At 35.1% G+C, this 23,631-nt stretch overlaps 2 protein-coding genes and 1 long non-coding RNA gene across 3 annotated transcripts; 2 read left to right on the forward strand and 1 right to left on the reverse strand.

Annotated features, from left to right (window-relative positions):
* Window positions 1-2,426: 2,426 nt before the first annotated feature.
* LOC108851857 (uncharacterized) lies at window positions 2,427-3,106 on the forward strand. The gene has a single exon (XM_018625330.2). The coding sequence runs from the start codon at window positions 2,504-2,506 to the stop codon at window positions 2,969-2,971; it is 468 nt and encodes a 155-aa protein (XP_018480832.1). The 5' UTR covers window positions 2,427-2,503; the 3' UTR covers window positions 2,972-3,106.
* A 1,808-nt stretch (window positions 3,107-4,914) lies between these two features.
* On the forward strand, window positions 4,915-6,052 carry LOC130510462 (uncharacterized). Its single transcript, XR_008944119.1, has 2 exons — window positions 4,915-5,050; window positions 5,183-6,052. It is a non-coding gene; the product is annotated as an uncharacterized LOC130510462 (long non-coding RNA).
* Window positions 6,053-8,356: 2,304 nt separating this feature from the next.
* On the reverse strand, window positions 8,357-11,014 carry LOC130510650 (uncharacterized). The gene is made up of 2 exons (XM_057007173.1): window positions 9,331-11,014; window positions 8,357-9,260 (listed from the first exon to the last, which is right to left on the reverse strand). The coding sequence occupies exons 1-2, from the start codon at window positions 11,006-11,008 to the stop codon at window positions 9,241-9,243; spliced, it is 1,698 nt and encodes a 565-aa protein (XP_056863153.1). The 5' UTR covers window positions 11,009-11,014; the 3' UTR covers window positions 8,357-9,240.
* Window positions 11,015-23,631: the final 12,617 nt, after the last annotated feature.

The raw sequence follows: 23,631 nt of genomic DNA on the forward strand, positions 1-23,631 counted from the left end.
TATACATTAATCCTAAGAAAATATTTCGTCTCAATAATTTAATTTACATTTGATGAATAATTTTTGAATAGATCTAAAAAAATAAATAACACACATACCTAATAGGTTATATCAGAAGTATAACTCTAATGTAATAGATTAGATTGTAATAATAAATTGTTAAATACTCCTTCAACTTTTTTATATAGCACGAGCGTATCCCTCAATATCTTTTTATAGCTTGAAGACTTCAGACCGAATTTTAAACTATACCATATTTCTACTATGTAAAATATGCATGATGATCTATTCTTAAAATCTTAGAGGAAGCATACATGCCAAATTATCTAACATCAATTTTGAACTATTATAACGCCATAGTAATGGTAAGCCAGATTTTGTTCCATTTAACAATTATACAAAGTTTAGACTATTATTTTTACCATTAAAAAAAGTTTAAACTACTATATTTTTATCATAACATTTATTCCCATATATGTACTATGTACAGTGTACAATGATCTATTATTAAAATCGTAGAGGAAATTTATAAGCCAGTTTATCAAACGTTAATTTTGAATTTTAAAATATATACCTTGTCGTGATTCTTAATTTCTTTATAACGCCACAGTAATGGTCAGCCAGATTCTGTACCATTTATACAAGGCAATGATTGTTGTAATGTATTTCTTTCGTGAATTGTGACTAGTTCTTCTTCTTCATCATATCCAAAAAAGCTGGGAGAAATCGAACAAAATCGCTTTTATTATATTTTAATTATTAGACGCACTAACTAAGAAATACAGTTCGGCGGATACGTGGGTGATCCTATTCCCAGACAAGAGATCAAAGCCTTTTTAATTATAAACAGTAACTAGATCTTGATCCGCGCTTTGGAAGCGCGGAATATTTTACGATGAAATTTTTTACTAATAACTTAAAAAATATTTTGGTAACTTTTAAAGAGTATGTATCTAAAATTTTTGCATTTAAATCAATGTTTTTAAATTCAACCCGATTGTGATTATACCGGTTAATCCGGAGATCTAACAATTCAATTTAGGTTTTTAAAATATTCATATTAAAAGATCACTAAAACCCGAGACTAATCGATTGAACTAATGGATGACCGATATGTAATCTAATTTGATTTAAATTGTAACAGTTTCATAATTTGTAATCTTATAATCCAAATTTTAAAGTTCATTATTTGCAATTTATGAAATTATGACATTTCTAAAAAAAAAATTAAAGAGAAAATTATGGATATAAAATAACCAAGATTAATTATTGTATTGTTTGGAAACATTGATAGTAGTATATAAAATATATTTTTTGGAAACATTGATAGTAGTATAAAGAAATAAGTATATTGTTTGGAAACATGAATAGTAGTATAAAGAAATGAACATTAGTGATTTAATGTAGGTTTAACTATAAAGTATAAAGGTGTATTTAATTTAAAAACTTATAAAATAAATGTTAGGTCCAACAAAATATTTCTGTTTTAATAAGATAGATGTTAACTAGTTAAATTAAAATATATTTCTTGTTTTGGGGAGAAATGTATACAAAGTGGTGGGGAATAATTGAAGTTCATTTTAGCAACACTAAAAAGAATAATAGAGGTTCATAACTTCATATAATTGAAGCCTGTGAATTTTTATATTGTGTTTGGTTACACAGCTATCCTACTTTAGATACTACAAAACGATTCTTTTTGTTAGGTCCCAACGGAAAGCGATATTCCTCAACAAAAGCGATCCCAATCTAAAAAAACTGTACTTACGTTAGTAGTTTATAACAACAACAAAAAATTAGATACAGCGTTGTGGACCGTAATATTGTATAGATAGACATTCAATAATTTCGAGTTATAAAAAAATGGGGTCGGATTACATTATAGATGCACGTTCATACCAAAATTAAATACAACAATTAATGTGATGCACGTACATAAGAGTTATTAATGACCCGAATCTCTCGTTAACGAATGAATCTAAACGGGACCAGACCCGACTCAGTCGAGCCCCACCCATGCTAAGTCCATGTTGCCTTCACGTGATGCTCCCATAAACCGAGCTTCGTTGCACCCCATCCTCCGGAGAATAAACGCCCAGACACCTAAGCCTTGTCTCCTTGCTCTGATTTTGTTTACACTCCTTGGACCATTTTTGCTCCTTCCTTCTTTCCTTCGCCACTTTCCTTTTCTCTATCTTTCCCGTATTATCCTTATATTTTTCTCTTTATTACAACCTAACACCATTTCCTAAGGCTCACATGAGGGGTACCGTTGTAAATTCGGTTCGACAATAAAGATTACGTGAGCTGTTCTGTTTGATTTTGAAACACTAAACGACAAAAAACTAAAGTTACTTGAAGTTTCTGAATCACGAGGCTCCATTTCGCTAAATTCATTGTCTATATAAAGCCCCACGATGCTTGTTATCTCCTTCAAAACACAACTCTCTCTCTCTCTCTACAAACCTTCTTAAACTCCCTCAGGAGTCAAACATACACGAAAATGGGAGCTTGCGGTTCAAGTGAATCCCGGAGAACAGACACAGCGAAGCTAATATTACCAGACGGAACGTTGCAAGAGTTTTCATCACCTGTAAAAGTGTGGCAGATTCTTCAGAAGAATCCCACGAGTTTTGTTTGTAACTCAGACGATATGGACTTCGACGACGCAGTTATAGCAGTTGGTGGCAGCGAGGATCTCCGGCCTGGAGAGCTTTACTTCGTTTTACCGTTAACATGGCTGAATCATCCATTAAGAGCAGAGCAAATGGCTGCTTTGGCTGTTAAAGCGAGCTCCGCGCTTACCAAAAGCGGCTGGAGTTGTGGCCATGACGGTGATGGGAGAAAGGTCTCTGGTGGTGAGTGTAGAGTTAAGAGAGTGAAAAGAAATGGTTGCGGCGGAAGAGGCTGTGGTGGTGGTGGTAAAGGGAGGAGGAAATTTACGGTGGAGTTGAGTTCGATAGCTGAGTAGAGGAGTAATTTGGTTTGTGTACGTCAATTGTAATTAGAGAGTTTGTTTTTTTTTAATCTTGAAAGTTGAAACATGTATATCGAGCTTTTTTGTTGTAAAAATATATTTTTAGGTAAATATTTCCATTGAGACTGATTACAGAGTACAAAATAACTAAAACACAAATTGTTACATACATAAATGTATGTCTTGTATCATTAAACGTACAACAAAATTGTTTTATAAAAACAGTTTTATTCGCTAACCGATCATAATATCAGTTAATAGCCAATTTCATATTTGTTTTTTTTTTCTAATGTGGGGTTGCATGACACATTTCATGGTTGTTGTAGAAATATATATATCACGAGAATGAAGTGATTTTGAGCTTATAAATTGCAATTGCAACTTGATTAAACTCAATCCTCTCTGGCTTTTCTTGGTCAACACCGCGTAATAGTCCTTTTTATATTTACGTTTTTGCCCTCAATTTGTTAATAATGTTGCTGACAATCATATTACTCCAAGTGTCAATCAAAAGTCCATTATTTGTAATCAAATATTATCATAAAAGCCCACCAATGAGCCCGGTAAAATCCGGAAAACTAGCAAAATTCACATTAACGCATGACCTGACATCACAAATCGTTTCAGATTCGATTGAGTCCATTAAACTGATTAATCTTTCAGCGTGCGTGTACATCACAAAAACTGAGTTAACTTCATCAATGTTTACTAGAAACTGAGTCTTTGATCAAAAAAAGAAGCAACTGAGTCAAAAATAATAGAATGACTAATTAATTTTAAGAATTTTATCACGTTTTGATTATTTTTAAAATAAATATATTTTGATAACTTTTGAATCAAATGAATTCTTTTTAATATTTCCACATAGATCACCATACTGGAAAAAGAGATGTTTTGAGAAAGTTTTGTTATCGAACTTCTTACACCACTATTTGACAGACATTTGTATGTGAAAGGTGTGTGTTTGAGAGGAAAAATCCCAATCGATAACCTGCTGTTTAATATATTGACGTAGATTATATACACATGATCATGAACAAGGAGAGTAGCCGTTAGGGGCTATAGATTAGATTTCTAATTTACATAAAAGAATCTATGATTTCCTGTTCTATTGTTGCGCTCTTGTCCGAGTAAAGTGTAAACTATCACAAAAGGCTTTGCAGTCTCCTTCAAATAAGACATTGGAAAAGCCCATGACGAGTGACGACTACATTCTTTTGTCGCTATTAATATAGCTTTCGTTTCTGCTTCTATTGTTGTAGTCGCCTTGCTAATTGTAGCACTATTTTGCAACTCCATTGACGTTACGTATTATCCATCAGCAGAGACAAGGTTGATAGTGAAATCAAAAGTGGCATGTAATTGCATTTGAATGATCTGTGCCAAGTTCTATTTGTGTACTATCAACATTGATCCTACGAGTGAATATCGTACCCGAGAGCATTTGGCATTTGCTGAAGTCAATTCTACAGTGACAGTTCTTTTTTTGCTTAAAAGAAAGTTGTAACCTCTACGGCATTTTCGCTTTGTAGTAGTTGGCTACAACTAAACAAGTTCCAGTGACGTACGATTACATGTGTTATGGGCACATGTTTTTTAATGGATTTTTTTACATCTAGAGATACATTTTCAGTTTCCAATTACATTCTAAGACACTTAGCACTTGTGACACATTATTGTGTATGAAAGATATTAGTGCCCTTTAACCAAAAACAAAACCAACTTTCTCATTAACTTGACATATCATAAACATCACGTGACTTGAATTTTTTTTTTCTCTTCCCCCCCCCCCCGGCGACTCCGATTGAAAAACCCTAATATCTCCATTGTTTCCAATCGACGACCATTACAATAACTCTGGTTTTGTCTCTGTTACTCTCTCTCTCTCTCTAATGACAGAACAGCCATCTTGCTGCTCTCTAGTCCTAATTGATATGATTTTCTCGCATCTCTAGTCCCTAAGTCCAAGATTCTCCGCCGATTTGAAGAAACTCTAACCCGGACAACTACTCTCCTCCTCCTTCTTGTTGAGGTCACTGTTGAATCACCACTCTCCATGATTTAAAGATAAAAGTTTGTACTTTAACTTCGATGCCTCTGTTTTAGTCTTCCCTTTTGTTTGAGTTTTGGTAAAGTTTCATGCTTTTCTCGGATGTCTCCATTTTCTTAATTGAGATTTTTTTCCTTTGCACATGAGTTTTGAAGACAAAAAATTGATAGCACGAATACACAATCGTCTTCTCCTCAAAGTAATCAAACATGGTGGAGGCAGCAGGAGAAGGAGAGGTTCGCATGTTTCTTGCCGCAGCGACTCCGAGTTCGTGTAAAAGGCACGGTGGCTACTTTAATGTCTTCGTCTAGGTAAATAAAGCTTCAAAGACACATCCCCTGTACACAAGTCGTCCATCTCCAACTACCCAGTCCACACCTCCCTTGTCCACATGTACACACATCTCATGTACACAACTTGTCCATCCCCAACTCCTTAGTCCACACCTCCCTTGTCCGCCCAACAGGACAACCCCGTTCCACACTCCACAAATCCCTGCTGAGCTAACTCAAAGCTCCCCTACACAGCTCCCCGTACACAACTACCTCCCCTACACACGTCCGTCGTACACACTTCCCTGATCACGCTTTATCCGTCCACAACACTCCTGTCCACAAGTATCCCCTACACAACACCACCGTCCACAACACTCCTGTCCACAATAATTCTGTCCACATCACTCGCAAACACAAAACACCAATCATCAACCCACCAAGCTTCTCCTAATCCTCCTCTCTTCCCGTTGTTGGAGCTATGACATGGCTCTATAGGAAGCTCCTCTAAGCAATACAATTAAGACACCCTCTTGGTTGTTTTTTATGTTACATATTTTTGTTTTTCCCTTCATCGGCTTTAGTGTATGTTTTGCATTTGTCATGTTCATGAACGCCTTTTACAATGTAATGGTCATATAGAAACTCATCTTTAGCTTCTTTAATCTACATAATTTTCCACTGGCTTGTTTACTATTTTGTTAGTTTCAAAGAAACACTAAATGGTGCTCAACTAAACCACAATTGTTTTTTTTTAAAATAACTTAGGATTATTTCTTTTCTTGCTCAATCTCCAGCGGCGAACAATAATATTAAATTCACGTTGTTGTCAACGTTCTCCACCTTTAAATTCACACCGCATGATCAGATCTCCTTTTCCTAATCCAATGGTTAGGAAACATTCTTACATATCCATAAACCTGACAAATTTAATGTTTTCAAACCAACGTCACTTCCACCGAATCGATTCTGTATATCGTCGCACAGTTGGTTTTGGTTCATTAAGGGCATAAATGTCCACTTTTCTTCTTCATACAAGATATTGTGTCTAGCAAGCAAGATGTGCCCTTTTGTGTAAAGTAAAGACATAATGTGTCTTATCTTGTAATCAACTCTTTTTAATGTCCCAAGCCCAAAATCAGTTGTTATCCCAATATTATCTTTTTTTTTACAATTTTAATTTATTACTAGATCTTGACCCGCCCTTTTAAAGGGCGGGTATGTTTCCTTTGGCAAATTTATTTTTGTAACAAATATGTTTCAATATAAAATGTATATCAAGTGTGTTAATGATTTTTGTTAGGAGTTATTTTTAGGTTTATGTTAGTTTTCATCTATGCAAAATGTTAGTATTGTGAAATAATAATTTTTTTATTGAAAAATACATTAAGAAATTAAACTTAAAATTATTTTCAGTAAAATTAATTTGTACATTTACTTGTAAAATTATACCAAATTCTAAATGAATTGTAATATTATTTAAATTAATAATGGCTATTGATAGGCATGGGCATAAAATCCGGAGCCCGAACCGAAAAATCCGACCTGTTATTCGACACGAAATATAAAAATACCCGAACGGGTCTTGTAGGGTGGTAAAAAAATATCCAAACCCGAAGTGTTATTAACCGAACCCGAACGGGTAACCCGAAAAATCTGAAAGTAATAGTTAATATAAATATTTTGAAATATATATAAGTATTTCAATTATTAAATTCAATATTTATGGTAATATGATATATAATAATAAATATTAAAATTTTTGTAAATGCTTTAAGTACACAATTAGTTATAAATAGATACTTTATAATTTGCTCATTTAAATAATAGGTCTACTCTCTATAAGGTAATGTATATTGTTTATAAATGATGTTTGTTTTTAGAGAAATTGCCAAAAATACCATTTTCATAGTACCACTTTTCATGTTTACACTAACCACTTTTACCACTACTTTTAATGAAGGGTTTAGATTTGAACATTTAGGATTTAGGGTTTAGATTTTATGTTTTAGGGTTTAGATTTGATGTTTTAGGGTTTAGGGTATAAAGTTTAGGGTTTAGAGTTGAGGATTTAGGGTTTATAGTTGAGATTTCAGGGTTTAGGGTTTAGGATATTGAATTTAGGGTATATAGTTTAGGGTTTAGGGTTTAGAGTTGAAGATTTAGGGTTTAGGGTTTAGAATTGGGGGTTTAGGATTTAGAATTTTGGATTAACATTTTGAAAAGCATATAAAAACAAAGATATAAGAGTCTTTAACATTTTAATAAAAAAGGTATTTTTGAAAATGTGTATTTAGTGGTGGTAAAGATGAATAATGGTACCTTCAAAGTGGTATTTTTGAAAATTCCCCTTGTTTTTATGCTTGATCTAACATTTTATTATTATTTTATCAATTTTATGTGTGAGAGATTACTTTTTATTTAGTTTAGGTGTTTTTCTTTATGTTTTTTTTTAAGTTTTTGTTTTTTACTTTGGTTATATCCGAACCGAACTGATATAACCCGAATCCGAACGATATAGTTACTTTATGGGTTTTAGGAAGAAATACAATTTTGAACTGAACCCGGAGTGTTATTATACGAACCCCACCTGTACTAATAAAATTTTAGTATGGGACCTAGAGGCGTGAACCCAAAAAACCCGATCCGAACGCAAACGGGTACCCGAACATCCATGCCTAGCTATTGATATGATCCACTATATTCATAATCAGGCTTTTAAATGGATACTGGAAAATATAATATATTCAAAATGTCTAATATCCATTATGAGAACTCCTGCAAATCTATATTTTGATCTGCGCTTAAAAATGGTGGGTATATTTTTTGTTGGAAAACTTATTTTACGTAATAAAATTATGATTTTGATATATTATATATTTTAACCTTTTATGAATTTTATCTTAAATTTACTTATATGGCTTATTTTGTTATTTTAAATATGACTAAATTTTTGAAGATTCTAAATCATTCTAACCCGTTATATGATTTTATTCATTTAACCCGAAGTTAAACTTATTTTACACTGATTTTTTTTTCTAATTTAAATAAAATATTTTATATGAACACACAGTAGTACAGGGTTATTCAAATCCAAGAAATACGACTATCTTTATTCTTTTAAAAGCTCTTACAACTTCTTATTAAAAGCAATAATTCAAACAAGCTCAAGACAAACCTCGACTTGTTTGCTAGTCAACTCGTTCAGAGATCTAAGACAGACTCTGAACCACCTAAGCTCTTAACCCCTAGATGCTTTGCTTCTCCTTCTTAGGACGTACAAAAACTCTCTATTGCTAAAAGCTCTCCCTGTGTGTTAAACCTTAACACAGTGCCACGGCTTCCTTATATATCTTTGAGGAAGCCCTAGATCTAATCTAACTACCCAATGGAAACTTTCCATTTCTTTTACTTCAGCGAATAAGCCAATCTTCCTTTTTCTCTTTAGATCGATTGCTTCTTCTTCAAGTCTTCCTTTAATGTCCCTCTTTATTAAATCTTCTTTTAATGCATCGGTCTTGATACATGCTTCTCACGAACCGCCTCTCTGATGTAGTAGTTCATGTCACACTTCATGAACTACTTCAATTCTGCTACATCATCGTCTTCCCATACACCTTCAATCTCCCCCTTTTTAATTCGTCGTCTCACAAGTACCTGAGATAGAAGACAAGAACAAACCACACACAACAACACAAGTATATATGTCTAAATGTTAATTCAACCAACTCAAGATAATTAAGAACATACTTATATTATCCTAAAAACGGGTTCAAGCAAATTAGTACATAATATCAAAAGATAGCATATGCAAATGCTCCCCCATAATCTTAGCCAGTCTGAAAACATGGATAACAAGGAATTGCAACAAGTGGTGCAATTGAAATAACATAGACATAAAAACAAATAACACAGCTCCCCCACAATCTTGGTCTTCCTTCTTAGTCTTCTTCTTCTCCCCCTGCTTGTGAGCACACGGATTAAAAACACCAAGTAAAATAAATCACATATTCATAGAGAGAAATACTAACCTGCTACAGCGCTCTGAAGATCCTGAACTATCTCAGCTAGCGCCTGAAGAGCTCGTGTTGTGTCCTGTAAGGCCACTTGCAAATCAACACGGTTAAGTGGTCCTTGAGGAATGGCAACTGATCCAAGCTCATAGACAGATACGCGTCGTGGTGCAGTCCTGGAACTTGGTGTAGCAGTTCGTGGAGCAGGGCTCGGAGCAGGAGATGACTGACGTGTTGTCCTGGTAGAGCTTCTCTTTGGTTCACTTCTAGATGGTGCCTTTCCTTTAGCTAGTCTCTGCTCATAGATCTCACCCACGCGTTTATCCTTCTTGTAAGGAACCGGACGTTGAAGCTTGTCACTGGGATAAGATGGAACTGCATGCTGGCTTTGGAGAAGTGCCATGATCAAGCGAGGGAAGATCAACCAACGTGCATCATTGACCTGAGTCACTCCAAGATTGAGAATCTGTCTGAACATCATCTTACCCAAATCAGCACGAACTCCATGAGCCATCTTGTAGATTAGCCTTGCCCTCTCAAGTGAGACATACGTCTTGTGAGTAGAGGGAATCCAGTTGTAGGCAGCTATGATCATCAAAGCACCGTAGCATGATGTAAGATCCGCTGTAGTGAGACCTTCCCATTCTGTCCTCGTATCTCCAGTGATGAATGAAGCCAACTCGGTTACTGAGACTTCATCCAAAGTTGCATCTTCCTCCACTTCATCCTCAGAAAGTGGTTCCCAATCTATGGTATTGTTGATGAGCGCCGGTGAGAACTTGTACGTTTGTCCCCTCACAGAGACACTTACTTCATCAACATCTGCTTCAGCTTTGGTACTCGGCAGACCTGCATAGAACTCAGCTACAACTTGCTCAACATACACAGCAAGATTCGAGACAGTTGATTCCATATACCCCTTTTTAATAACCGCCAAGTACCCCCACTGATCAGCCTCCTTCAAATCTACCGAACGCTCAGCAAGTACCTTACGCTTAAGGAACTGATCATACCTTTTCTTGATGAGAGAAGGCATTGGTTCAGCACTTTTGTCACCAGACTTTCTCGATCTCAACCGGGGTGAGGCTTCTGCTTCCTTAGCCAAATATGGAGACTTGGCTGCATCTCCTGGTGTGAGAAAGTGAGATTGAGTTGGTGTACTAGACTCCCCTGTCTTCCTCTGTTTTGCAGAACGCAACCCTAATCGCTGCAGCACTCGTTTCTTTCTCACTTCCTTCTGTGAAGCTTCATCATCTTTGGGTTCATCATCACCCGCCTTGCCGGATTCAACATCAGCTCCACTCTGTTCCTTCTCATCTTCAACGACCACCATCTGTAAAGCAGACTCATCCTTCTCTTCCGTCGATTTATCAGTGACGGGGACATCTTGAATGTCAGCATTAGAGGATCCGATTAGCGGTTGCAGATCTGCTTCAGGCACTTTCGCAGATGGTTCTTCCCCAAGACCCGGAGTTCTTTCATCGCTATCTTCTGAAGCAGCTTTCTCATTCGCGGTGTTGAACGAGTCAAGCTCCTCAGTCACCTCAGGAAGTACATCAGAAACAGGCATATCGTTTCTCGGTGGAGGCGATTCAGGTTCGCCATCAGAAAGTGACCTCCGACTTCCTTCAGCCTCTGCATGCTTCTCTTCCTTGGATGATTCGGCTTGTTGAGCTGATTTCTTTGCTTTCACCATGATAGATGTCAGTTTCTGTGTGAAAATTGTGTGAGAGATGAAGAGAGGCTGCGAGATTGAGCTTCTTAAGCACGATGGAGATTTTCTAGGGCTTGTTCCCCACTACTTCCCTTAACGGAATAAAACTGAATCAACTTTTCTGATATTGCAGATCTGGTCCCTGACTTTTTATCCTCTCCTTTGTATTCCTACAACATTTAATTTCTCTCATCCAAACACATAGACATTAGGCACATTCGTGAATTATTAATGTATCATCAGACTTTCAAGATAGTAATAAAACACGAGTCACAACTCACAATTGGCTGAGTCAAAGTTAATATAAAGCATTAGATTAGTTCGGTTCAGTTACCATGTGAAGTGCTTCATGAGTTGCCTCAGTGCTTGATTCAAGCTGCACATATAACTCTTCCTAGATCTTATATTCTGGTGCAGCCGATTGTCTTTTTATGGCTAGCTTTCACATTGATATGCCTTTATCAATGCTGCCGGTTTTCATTCTTTATTCTCGCGCTGTGAAACCCCTGTTGTTTCCCATCATGAATCTATCAATCAAATTTTTATTTTCTGAGCATCTTTCTGTAACATTTCTGGCTCTTTTTATTGAGAGGGGGGGGGGCCACAGATTGACGTGAAACCTGTACCATTACAACACTGACGGCATATCAAGCAGCTCTTTTCCACAGCGTTTCGGTTCCAAAACCAATCTGAATTATATGTACATCCCGAACCAGCACCTGCACTACTCTCTGCACAACTTGACTCAACAATCAAGGTTACACACACCAATTGCATTTCTTAGTGTGATAAATCGATTAAATTCAAGAGATTTAGTGAATATATCAGCCAACTGCAAATCAGTAACTACATGTTCGATTACTACCTGATTGTCTTCAACTAATTCTCTGATGAAGTGGTGCCTTATGTCAATGTGCTTCGTCCTTGAATGTTGGACCGGATTCCTCGAGATATCAATTGCACTTTTGTTGTCACAATACACAAGAAAGGGACCCGATTGCATTCCATAATCAGCTGACATCTGCTTCATCCAGATAAGTTGTGAGCAACAGCTACCCATGGCAATGTATTCTGCTTCCGCCGTAGAAAGTGATACAGAGTTCTGCTTCTTGCTCAGCCACGAGATAATATTGTTTCCAAGAAAGAAACATCCTCCACTGGTACTTTTTCTATCATCAGCACATCCTGCCCAATCAGCATCACAGTATCCCACCAAGTTGTTGTTGGAATTCTTTGAGTAATACACGCCCAAGCTCTCTGTTCCTTTGACGTACTTGATAATCCTCTTTACTGCATTCAGGTGTGACACTTTAGGCTTGGCTTGATACCGTGCACACACACCAACACTGAATGACAGATCTGGTCGACTCGCTGTCAAGTACAACAGACTACCAATCATCCCTCGATAGAGCTTGACATCCACATCTTCTCCTGCTTCATCTCGTGAAAGCTTCAGTGATGTACTCATAGGTGTTCTAAAAACTTTGGAGTTCTCCATACCAAATCGCTTTACCAAACTGTTAGCGTATGCACTCTGAGAGATGAAAACACCTTTCTCTGACTGGAACACTTGAAGTCCAAGAAAGTACTTCAGTTCGCCACACATGCTCATCTCAAACTCTTGAGTCATATTCTGAACAAACTCATCAACCAGCTTCTGTGACGTTCCTCCAAAAATAATATCATCCACATAGATTTGAACGATGATTATATCTCTTTCAACCTCCTTGAAGAATAATGTCTTGTCTATGCTCCCTCTAATGTACTCCGCTTCAAGCAGAAACCTTGTGAGTCGTTCATACCAGGCACGCAGTGCTTGCTTCAAACCATATAGTGCCTTCTTCAGTCGATACACGTAGTCATGATGTATTGAGTCCTCAAATCCCTTTGGCTGTTCAACATAAACTTCCTCCTGAAGTACTCCGTTGAGGAAAGCACTTTTCACATCCATTTGATGCACTGTGAAGTTCAGAATGCACGCCATTCCCAGAAACAGTCGAATAGATTCCAATCTTGCAACTGGAGCAAAGGTTTCTTCAAAGTCTACTCCTTCAATCTGTGAGTATCCTTGAGCTACAAGCCTTGCCTTGTTACGAACTACTTCTCCATGCTCATCAGTCTTATTCTTGAAGATCCATTTAGTGCCAACTACATTTACTCCTTCAGGTCTAGCAACAAGTTCCCACACATCGTTCCTGGTGAACTGCTCAAGTTCTTCCTCCATTGCGACAATCCAATATTCATCACGTAGTGCTTCAGTGTGTGTCTTAGGTTCTATTGATGAGACGAAACATGCGAACTGCACCATTTCTTTAAAATTGATCACCTTTCCACGCGTTTTTCGTCCTTCTTCAATCCCTCCAATCACATCAGACTTCGAATGATTGCGATGAACTTGCTGAATCACTGGTTGAGGTATTGTCTCTGTGGTAGGACCTTCCTCAATGACTTCAGTAGCAGCTACAGATGTTCCACCTTCTTCCTCTTCATCTGATCCCAAGTCATCACCTACAACCACAGACAAATCATCAAATACAACATTCACTGATTCTTTAATTGATTCTGTTCGCTTGTTGTAGACTCGGTATGCTGAGCTAGACTGTGCATAACCCAGAAAGAATCCTTCATCACTTCTTGAGTCAAACTTCCCAAGGTAGTCCTTGTCATTCAGTATGTAGCACCTGCATCCAAAGACATGAAAGTAACTAAGATTAGGAGTTTTTCCTGTCCACATCTCATATGGTGTCTTTGTTGTCCCTTTTCTGACATACACACGGTTGATTGTGTAACACGCTGTGCTAAGTGCTTCAGCCCAGAACCTCTTGGCTATCTTGTTACCATGAAGCATTGCTCTTCCCATTTCCTGTAGAGTTCTATTCTTTCGTTCAACTACTCCATTCTGCTGAGGTGTCCATGGTGCTGCAAACTGATGAGCTATTCCTCTTGATTCAAGAAAGGTAGTCATGGCGTCATTCTCGAATTCTCCTCCATGATCACTGCGTATCTTCTTGATTCCTCCCTTTTCATTTATGAGTTGAAGTGCCCAGATTTTGAAACTTTCAGACGCTTCTGACTTTTCCCTGAGAAAACGAACCCAGGTAAATCTGGTGTAGTCATCCACTAGTACAAACACATACTTCTTTCCTCCAATACTCTCGGTTTGCATAGGACCCATGAGATCCATGTGAACTAGATCCAATGGTGCCTTTGCCTGAACATCCGGTACCTTTTTGTGTTGTATCTTGACTTGCTTTCCCTCATTGCATGCACCACACACAATCTTGTCATCAATCTTGAGTTTGGGTACTCCTCGAACCAAGTCGTTGCATACAAGATTCGTTAGATTCCTGAAGTTCATATGTCCCAAACGTCTATGCCATAGATCAATATTCCCTTGAGCTGACAAGCACTTAACCTTCTTTTCCCACATGTAACAATTATTGCCAGATCTCACGCCTTGTAGCACTGTTACACCATGTTGATTTATTGCACGGCAATCAATTGCCGAGAAGCACACCGTGAGTCCGTCATCACACAGTTGACTCACGCTGATCAAGTTAGCCTTCAATCCTTTGACAAAGTAGACATTCACCAATTTTGGTACTTCTGAGTTACATGTTGTACCTTTGCCTTGAATGACACCACAGCCTCCATCTCCAAAAGTTACCTTTCCTCCTTTTACTTTTGACACTTTGTCTAGATACTCAATGTTTCCCGTCATGTGTCTTGAACACCCACTGTCGAAGTACCATGGTTCCTCGGATTCAGGATCGCTCGCCACTCGTGCCATGTTACATCGAACGGTACTTCTTGGTTCAGTCACTATCTTAGGGTACAAGTCATTTTTCTTCATCCAGCCTCGAGAAGTCTTGCCTATTCTCCAAAACTTGTGTTGTTTCCATACCTGTTTGACCCGTTCCAGATACTTGTAGCAATACCTCTTGTAATGACCAAACTTTCCACAGAAGAAACATCCACTCATCTGAGCTGGAGTAGTTTGTGTCTTGGTTTCTTCAGCATGCGCAAAACCTCCAGATACAAAGCGCGTTGTACCTGTTGAACTACTCTGTCTTCCAGAGTAACCAAGTCCCATCGATGAGCTTTCAGTTCTTCCACAGCTCAGAATCTTGTCAAGTTGCTTGGTTCCCGTGAGCATCTTAATCTTCCGATATTGCTGATCCAATTCAGCTTGAAGATCTGCTGCTTTCTTTCTCTCAGTAAGTAACTCTTCTCTGAGCTCGTCCGCTTGCTTGGACAAAACCAATTTTTCTTTGATTAGATTCACACTTTCCTTGGCCAACTCAGCTTCCCTGTCGAGGTCATCTTTCAACACTTGTACTTCAACTTCCAGTCTTGCCTTCTCTTTAGCCAATGCCAAATTCTCTGTTCCCAGCTTCACTAGCGTCTCTCGAACTTCCTTGTAGCTTTCATCTAAGTCATTTTCTTGCTCAACATCACTCTCAGATCCTGACTCACATTCCACGATTCCTAGAAATGCCACAAAGTTGTTCACTTCCTCTTCACTCTCGCTGTCGGACTCGCTGTCATTGATTCCTATCATGGACTTTTCCGGCTTTCTCCTACCATCCGACTCACATTCAGCTTGAGTGTGTCCATATCCTTTGCAGTTATGGCACTGAATCTCTCTTCTTTTCACTGTGGGACACTCAGTTCGAAAGTGACCATACCCCTTGCATTCATAGCACTTAGCATCATTCTTCCTGTAGTTCTTCTCTGGCTCAGACGTCTTCCTACCTTGGCCAAACTTCTTCTGCCCATTCTCCACTTTTCGTAGAGCTCTATCAAACCTTCTGACCAGAAGACTCACAGGATCATTATCATCCATATGCTCCTTTTCAACTGATGCAAGAGCAATTCCTTTTTCCTTCATCCCACCAGACACACCAGCCACTTCCATCTCATGAGCTTGTAACATTCCAACCACTTCATCAAATGTCATCTCGTCAGTGTTACAGGAGACGGTCATAGCTGCTTTGTATGCCATGAACTTAGACGGCAAGCACCTCAGGAACTTCTTCACAAGTTTCTTCTCTTTGTATTTCTTCCCAAGTGTAAGTGCTTCTTGTGCCAGTGAGCTAATCTTTGAACTGAAATCTCCAACAGATTCATTCTCTTCCATCTTTAGCTCTTCAAATCTTGTTGCAAGCATATCCTTTCTAGAACTCTGAACCTTTGAGGTTCCTTCAAAGTGCTTCTGCAGAATATCCCATGCATCCTTTGCTGCCTCGCATCCTTGAATTAGTTCAAATTGCTTCCTTGCTACACTGCAATGTATGACAGTTAGTGCACGAGCATTGAACTTAGCCATCTTGTTCTCATCATCAGTCCAGAGCTCCTCCAGTTTTGGAACATCTGTCCCATCCTCGGCTCTTGCAACAGGTGATTTCCAACCCGATTCCACAGCCTTCCATGCCAATGGGTCAATGCCCTTGATTGTAGCCTTCATGCGCGCCTTCCAGAATCCATAGTTTCCTACTTCAAGGATCACCTTGGAACTTATCACCAACTCGCGATAGCTATCCATCTTACTCCGCAGGATCTACCTGTTTAAATAAACAAAGTACAGATACCCGCTCTGATACCAATTGTTAATGTAAGACAAACAAGCTATGCTATGTAGAACACACAGTAGTACAGGGTTATTCAAATCCAAGAAATACGACTATCTTTATTCTTTTAAAAGCTCTTACAACTTCTTATTAAAAGCAATAATTCAAACAAGCTCAAGACAAACCTCGACTTGTTTGCTAGTCAACTCGTTCAGAGATCTAAGACAGACTCTGAACCACCTAAGCTCTTAACCCCTAGATGCTTTGCTTCTCCTTCTTAGGACGTACAAAAACTCTCTATTGCTAAAAGCTCTCCCTGTGTGTTAAACCTTAACACAGTGCCACGGCTTCCTTATATATCTTTGAGGAAGCCCTAGATCTAATCTAACTACCCAATGGAAACTTTCCATTTCTTTTACTTCAGCGAATAAGCCAATCTTCCTTTTTCTCTTTAGATCGATTGCTTCTTCTTCAAGTCTTCCTTTAATGTCCCTCTTTATTAAATCTTCTTTTAATGCATCGGTCTTGATACATGCTTCTCACGAACCGCCTCTCTGATGTAGTAGTTCATGTCACACTTCATGAACTACTTCAATTCTGCTACATCATCGTCTTCCCATACACCTTCAGAAGACTCGACGGAGCTCCTCATGGGAGTGGCGACTTTTTATGTTGTTGTTGTCATCGGTGTTGCTTCTTGGAGAGTTTAAGCTTGAAGAAGAATTGGATTTTGGTGATGACCCTCGTCGGTTTTGGAAACCTAGGTTTAGTTTTAGGGCTTTGGTGGAAAACCACTTAAAAGATTTGGAGGAAAGTTTATCTTGGGGAGTTGCCATGTTGGATCTTTGATATTATATGGTGGTGTGGTGTTACTTATTCTCTAACTCACCTCTATATATAATATGATAAAGCCACCATAATGATATATATTTTAAAAAGCATATACATAAATTATATATGAGTTTTGTTTGTTGTGATACCATGGTGTCCGGATTTTAGTTTTATTCACATTTTGTTTTTGGACAATCACTCATTATTAAATTATATATTTTTATATTGTTCACATATACACATATTATCATACAAAAACTCAGAGCTATATCATTAGGTCATAGATCTCTTGGAGTTGAAAACTATAAACCGAGAAATAAAATAAAAACTGGTGAATTTATCTCAGTCAAAATATAAGAAATATATATACTGTGAATTGAAGTAGCATTTTGAAATTGACTTTTTTATTAGAAAATGTCAAAATCCTAGCTGGTGTGATAGAATCTTGTCATCTTTAATATGCTGACTGTAGTAAAAGAAAAAAACAAATAAATAATAACACGATTTACATTTTAATTTTGAGAAATTGAAGATGTATATTAAACAATAAAACGATATGGATGTCATTTCCCGGAATTTCCAAGTGAACCAAAAAAGAGGTCCATATTTTCTCTCCAAGGGGAGTTTCGTAGAAGGTGCGTTGAGACTTGCGTGATGGTGTAGTAAACTACAAGATTAAATGATTAGATGTGAAAAAGACAAAACAACGTGAAATTTCATCGCAGCTTCCTCTGGTGTTTATTGATTCAGGTCCATTCCTATAATATTCGACTGACTCTTCTTGTTGCATTACATTCGAAGTAATAAATAATTAGCTTTTAGGTGAACACTTTTATAATTTCTAGATTCACCAACTTAGTTTGATGCAAAAGTAATCACCATTAAACTGATGATGCATTCTTGTTTTGTGATCTTATTTCAAATTTATGACATCTTAAAAACTATATATGATTCGCACGCAGAGTGTCACAAAACCAGTTTCTGCCTATTCACTAATGTTTTATTTCTTTTATAACTTGCACCACAAACAAATTTATCCATTTCTTATTTAATGTATGTGTTATTATTAGGGGTGAGAAAAATATCCGTGAAATTTGATTCGATCAGTTATTCGTTCCGATTCGATCCGAAAAATCTGATAATATCCGTAACTTTACGAATTGAAGCAAATACTGAAATTCAATATCCATCGAATAAGGAGTAAATCACAAATATTCATTTATAAAAAAGGATATCCGATCTGATCCGTAATGTACATATGCATATACATGTGTATATAAAATTATATAATTTATATTTCTATATAGAGTTTTAGTTATGTTATAAACTAAATTAATTATTTGGTCACTAAATTTTTAAAAGAATGTAGTATTTAAATAATTTGTAATAAAATATTATTTTATATTAAAAAAATTTCATTTTTAGTATTTTTGAAAAAAATTATTATTTTTCAAAAAAAAGTTATTATTTTTCAAAAAAATATATTATTTTTTACCCGATCTACGAATCGAATTGAATATCCGAAAAATATATCGATTTTTGAATATCCGTAATACCATATATCCGGAAGATTACAGATTAGATCGAATCGAAAAATCGATTATTCGTATGTGGAGGATCAGATCACGGATATTCTTAAAATTCTGGATATCCGCTCCGTACCCACTCCTAATTATTATAGCCGATGAAAACAGAGTTTACCTAAAAATTCTAAAAGAACATAAATACAAGGATAAAAATTACATACTACTCAAAACTTTAATTCTGCCTAAAACAGTGGAGCCCATATGAGATAAGTCGTTGTTTCCCATATGCATCTCTCAGTATTTAAACTTTCAGCTTTAGCCGGCCCGCAATGGTCGGATATGTGTGGATTTGAGGGTTTGTAAAAAGCAAATGGCTTGTAATTCTAAGAGCTTTTTAGTGATCCAAACAACTGGTGTAATAAACGAAAACCAATGTAATTTTTTTCGCTGAAAAATACTCCTTCTGTTTTTATTTGTAGGTAGTTTTAGTTAAAAGTCTCAATATCAAAAAGTTATTATTTTTGAAAAAATAACATTTAGTATACAATTTCAACTAATAATAAAAATATATGTATTATTGTATTGATTATACAATATCTAATTAATGCAAAAGTTGATTTGAATTATGTAAACACCTTATATTGTGAAACAATTTTTTTTGGTTAAAACTATCTATATAAAGAAACATAGAGAGTACTTACACTAAAAATAGAGAAATATAAATCTGATTAACAATGCAAGATAATAACCACGAGTTGGTAGTCTAGTGGTAAGTAAATTTTGGGATTGTTAAGCAATTTGGATTCGAAGCCACCCCACTATATTCCACCTTGTGACCACACGGATATGGATCTATCTTACGGTCCATTTGACTCCGAAATGAAAGTTCATCCGTGGACTACACCACTCATTTAGACATTAATCTGAACCTCTATATAGATCTGGAATTATATCTCTGAGGTTAAAAAAAACAATGCACGACATAGTGAATGGCACTGTAATATAACATAATTACAAACACAGTACTATATATATGTATATAATTTTTTTTGAACAGGAGAAGAAATTTGTTAAAAAAACACTTGTTGATAAAATAACAATAATCTCAAGTTCATTTTCGATACAAATCATAACTAAGAGATTTGTAACAATGTTTATGGATTCAATTTTTTTAAAAAATATTATCTTATATATGTACTCAAAGCCGCCTTAAAAATTGTAGATATAAAACCTTTTTGGTCCATTAGCTATTGATTTCTAAAAATATAGTCAAAAACATGTACAATATGACTTCAACTAAAATAATATTTTTGAACAATATTTTTTCACGTTTCATTAACCCAAACCAATATAAAAATAAATCTCACAATTATTTTTTGATTTTGGGTAATGAAACTCAGTTTTTTAGAAAATAACCTTAAAATAATAATCATAACCAAATATTATTACATAATAGATTTTAAAAAATCCGCTGGAGAACAAAATGTAACACATAACATAACTAAAATTAGTGAAAATATATAATATAACTTGAGTTTGATGAAAATTAATCAAAATATTAATTATGTTAAAATATGTAATAAATCATTAATACATAAATTTTAAGAATACATAGAAAAATTCCATAAGACTAAAGAAGAAAATATATTTATGAAATTAATTTTTACATTTCATCGAATTCAGCCTAATAGAAATATTATAAATAAACTTAATTTAAGGGAAAATATTTATTGTTTTAGTTGCAAAACTTACACTTAAAAAAGCTGAAAATTGATGAAAACTACAACAAAGAATTAATACATAATAAAAGTTATATTCAAAGAGTTAGAAAAAAAAACATAGAGTGTAATCCAAATAAAATAATCAAAATTTAGTAAACATTCATAATATAACCTATAAATTAATAATATAACATATAACGTAAATTTCAAGAATATAATGGAAAGTATATAAGAGTAGAGAATATGATAATCGAGTCATAACATTTCTTTTCATGTTTCATTAAACAAAGATCAAGGAAAATAAAAAAATTAATGAACTTAAATACCTAATGGTTTCTTTCCTTTTTAATCAATAAACTCGAGTTAACTGAAATTAACAATATATTTATCACTAACTGAAATTAACAACTACAACTCATAATTAATATAATAAAACAAGAAAAAGTTAGAAAACAAAATCTAGCAAGATATACAAATAAAATATAAAAGAATACCAAATTTAAGAAAAATGTATTTTTATAATATAAACAAGAGATCTTAGAATATTTTATCTAAATACATAAATGTACATTTTTTAAAGGTTATGTCATGAACTTCAACAAAGAAGAGCAATCACATATATAATGATTCGCATTATATAACCTAACTTTTCAGAATAAAAACAAACACTAAGAGCTTGATTAGCAAAGCATTAGAACAAACATTAAGTTCGTTATTATTCAACAAAATTTATCAAAAAAATATTTAAAAAAGCATCTGCAAGTTGCTAATACTTTCCAAATGTTCTTTGCTCAACACTTCCATATGGAAAATTGGTTGAGCTTTTACAGTTTGAATATATAAAATTTTAAAATAATCATATATAAATAATTTTTTTTGTTTAATAATATAAAATTATAATGTGTATAATAAAAAATAAATTTATATTTTTTAAACAAAATTTACGATTAAATATTTTAACTTTTTAAAATAACAATATTTCACATTAAAATATAATATAATTTATATAACTATACATATCATTCACTATTTTGAATAACAAAACATAACATAATATATATTATAAATAAACATATCTATATTATTTAGAAATAAGTAAATTATATATCATATATTATTTTATGATAATATTATATATTAATCATTTACTTCTCTAGCAATAAATAATATAATTAATATATAAAGTATATTATTTATTTATTTTATTTAATAATATCAGAATGATTTTATATCTTTAAATAGTTTTGCATTTAATCTTTCACATTTAAAATTTAATTTATATAATTAAATAAGATTCATTATTTTAATAACAAATATATTATTAATAAATATATTATAATTTAATATATTATTTTAAAATAAATGTATTATATACTAATTTTTTGATAGTTTTAAAATTGTATACTACTATTATTGCTATACGAATCACTATACTAAAAACTTTAATAAAAACATATAACTTTTGCAGCATACAATTTTTACATCATACTGTTTTTACAGCTTTTGAGCTCTACCAATCGAAGCATAAACATAATACGTAGTTAAGATATACTTTCCACGGGAAGATGAGACTTAAACCCTAGTGTTTTTGTATTCTTACATATTATTGAAAATTCTTTATAATTTTGTAGTGAAATTTAATTCTTTAATATATATATTCTCGCGAATGCTCGGATGAGTTTATGTTTACTCTCTGCCTCTTTGATTGATAGGCGGGCGGTCAAAGCCCCCACACCGAACAAACAATATGCCGATATGCTTGATGCACCAGCAAAGCCAGCTTGACCGTATACAATATAAAGAACTCGCCTTTGCCTCAAACAGAAAAAGAACAGAAGTACTACCGGGAAGCGAAGCCTAACATGTAAGATTAGGTTGGGTTGTAGGTGAACAGTAGAACTCAGTTTAGAACATATAATATCTAGGGAGGATGGCCGTTGTTGATTTTTTTCTCAATTAAAGTTGCAAGGAGTTTGCATTAATCTCGTAGAATTCATCGTACTCCTACCATAACAATGCTTTATTTTCTAGCAATCTCAGTGGAACTAAACCTTTTATGGGCCATCAGTTAATGGATGATCGGGCCACCTTTCGAGCCAAATTAATGAGTTAGGGTGTGGGTGCACTCTGATATCATTGATAAGTTTTGTGGACTTTCAACTTAAAACCAATTAAATTAAGTGGAATGACTCAAATACTTGATTATTACTTAAGTCTTTAGCATATTTCTAACGTGGAATTTTCTCTCCAATACCCTTCCTCGAGATAATGGTACGCATAACCATTAATCTCAAATAATCCATCATATCCCTTATGAGACAATGCTTTATATCTAACATTCGGCGGATCTGAACCTTATATGGACCATCGGCTATTGAGATAATCAAACTATTTTCCAGATTAGATTAGTGGGTTAAGGTGTAGATCCGCCCTGATATCATAATAAATTTTGTGTTTTAATTTAAAATCAATTGGAAGTAAATGAAGTGACCGAAGTAAATGAAGTGACCGAAGTTACTTATATATTACTCAAACCCATTAAATATTTCCAATGTATGATCTTCTCTCGGATAGTATTCAAGCCACTTCGACATCATGTCCTGATATATCTGTCTCCCAGTTTGTCAGATTGAAGTTATTACGGACATTTTTATCAGTGAACCTGATTTGAACAGATTTTGACAGAGGTTTCTCGCCGTGCATGCGTCAGTGTCGTTCTCTCCAAATGTGATTGATGGCAGATTGGAATACATACCTGAACAGAAAGGTAGTTGTTTGTCCCGTGGTTGTGTTCTTAAGAAGCGGTATGAGTCTCTTCTAGACATTCGAGTAGTTCTGACCAAGGAGTCTGTGTGTAAAAAATTCCCAAATTCGTGAAGAGTAAGGACATAGATGGTTCCGGGTTTCTTCTGCAAAGTTTCATAAGGGCAAAGGTTTTTTATTTAAAAGGACTTTAA

The sequence above is a fragment of the Raphanus sativus genome, chromosome 4, assembly GCF_000801105.2.
Source record: "Raphanus sativus cultivar WK10039 chromosome 4, ASM80110v3, whole genome shotgun sequence".
NCBI lineage: Eukaryota > Viridiplantae > Streptophyta > Magnoliopsida > Brassicales > Brassicaceae > Raphanus > Raphanus sativus.

Coding starts and splice junctions, on each gene's coding strand:
- LOC108851857 (XM_018625330.2), top strand. CDS start 2,504: ATGGGAGCTTGCGGTTCAAGTGAATCCCGGAGAACAGACACAGCGAAG.
- LOC130510650 (XM_057007173.1), bottom strand. CDS start 11,008: ATGGTGAAAGCAAAGAAATCAGCTCAACAAGCCGAATCATCCAAGGAA. Junction 9,261..9,330: donor TCTTCAGAGCGCTGTAGCAG/GTTAGTATTTCT, acceptor GCTCACAAGCAG/GGGGAGAAGAAGAAGACTAA.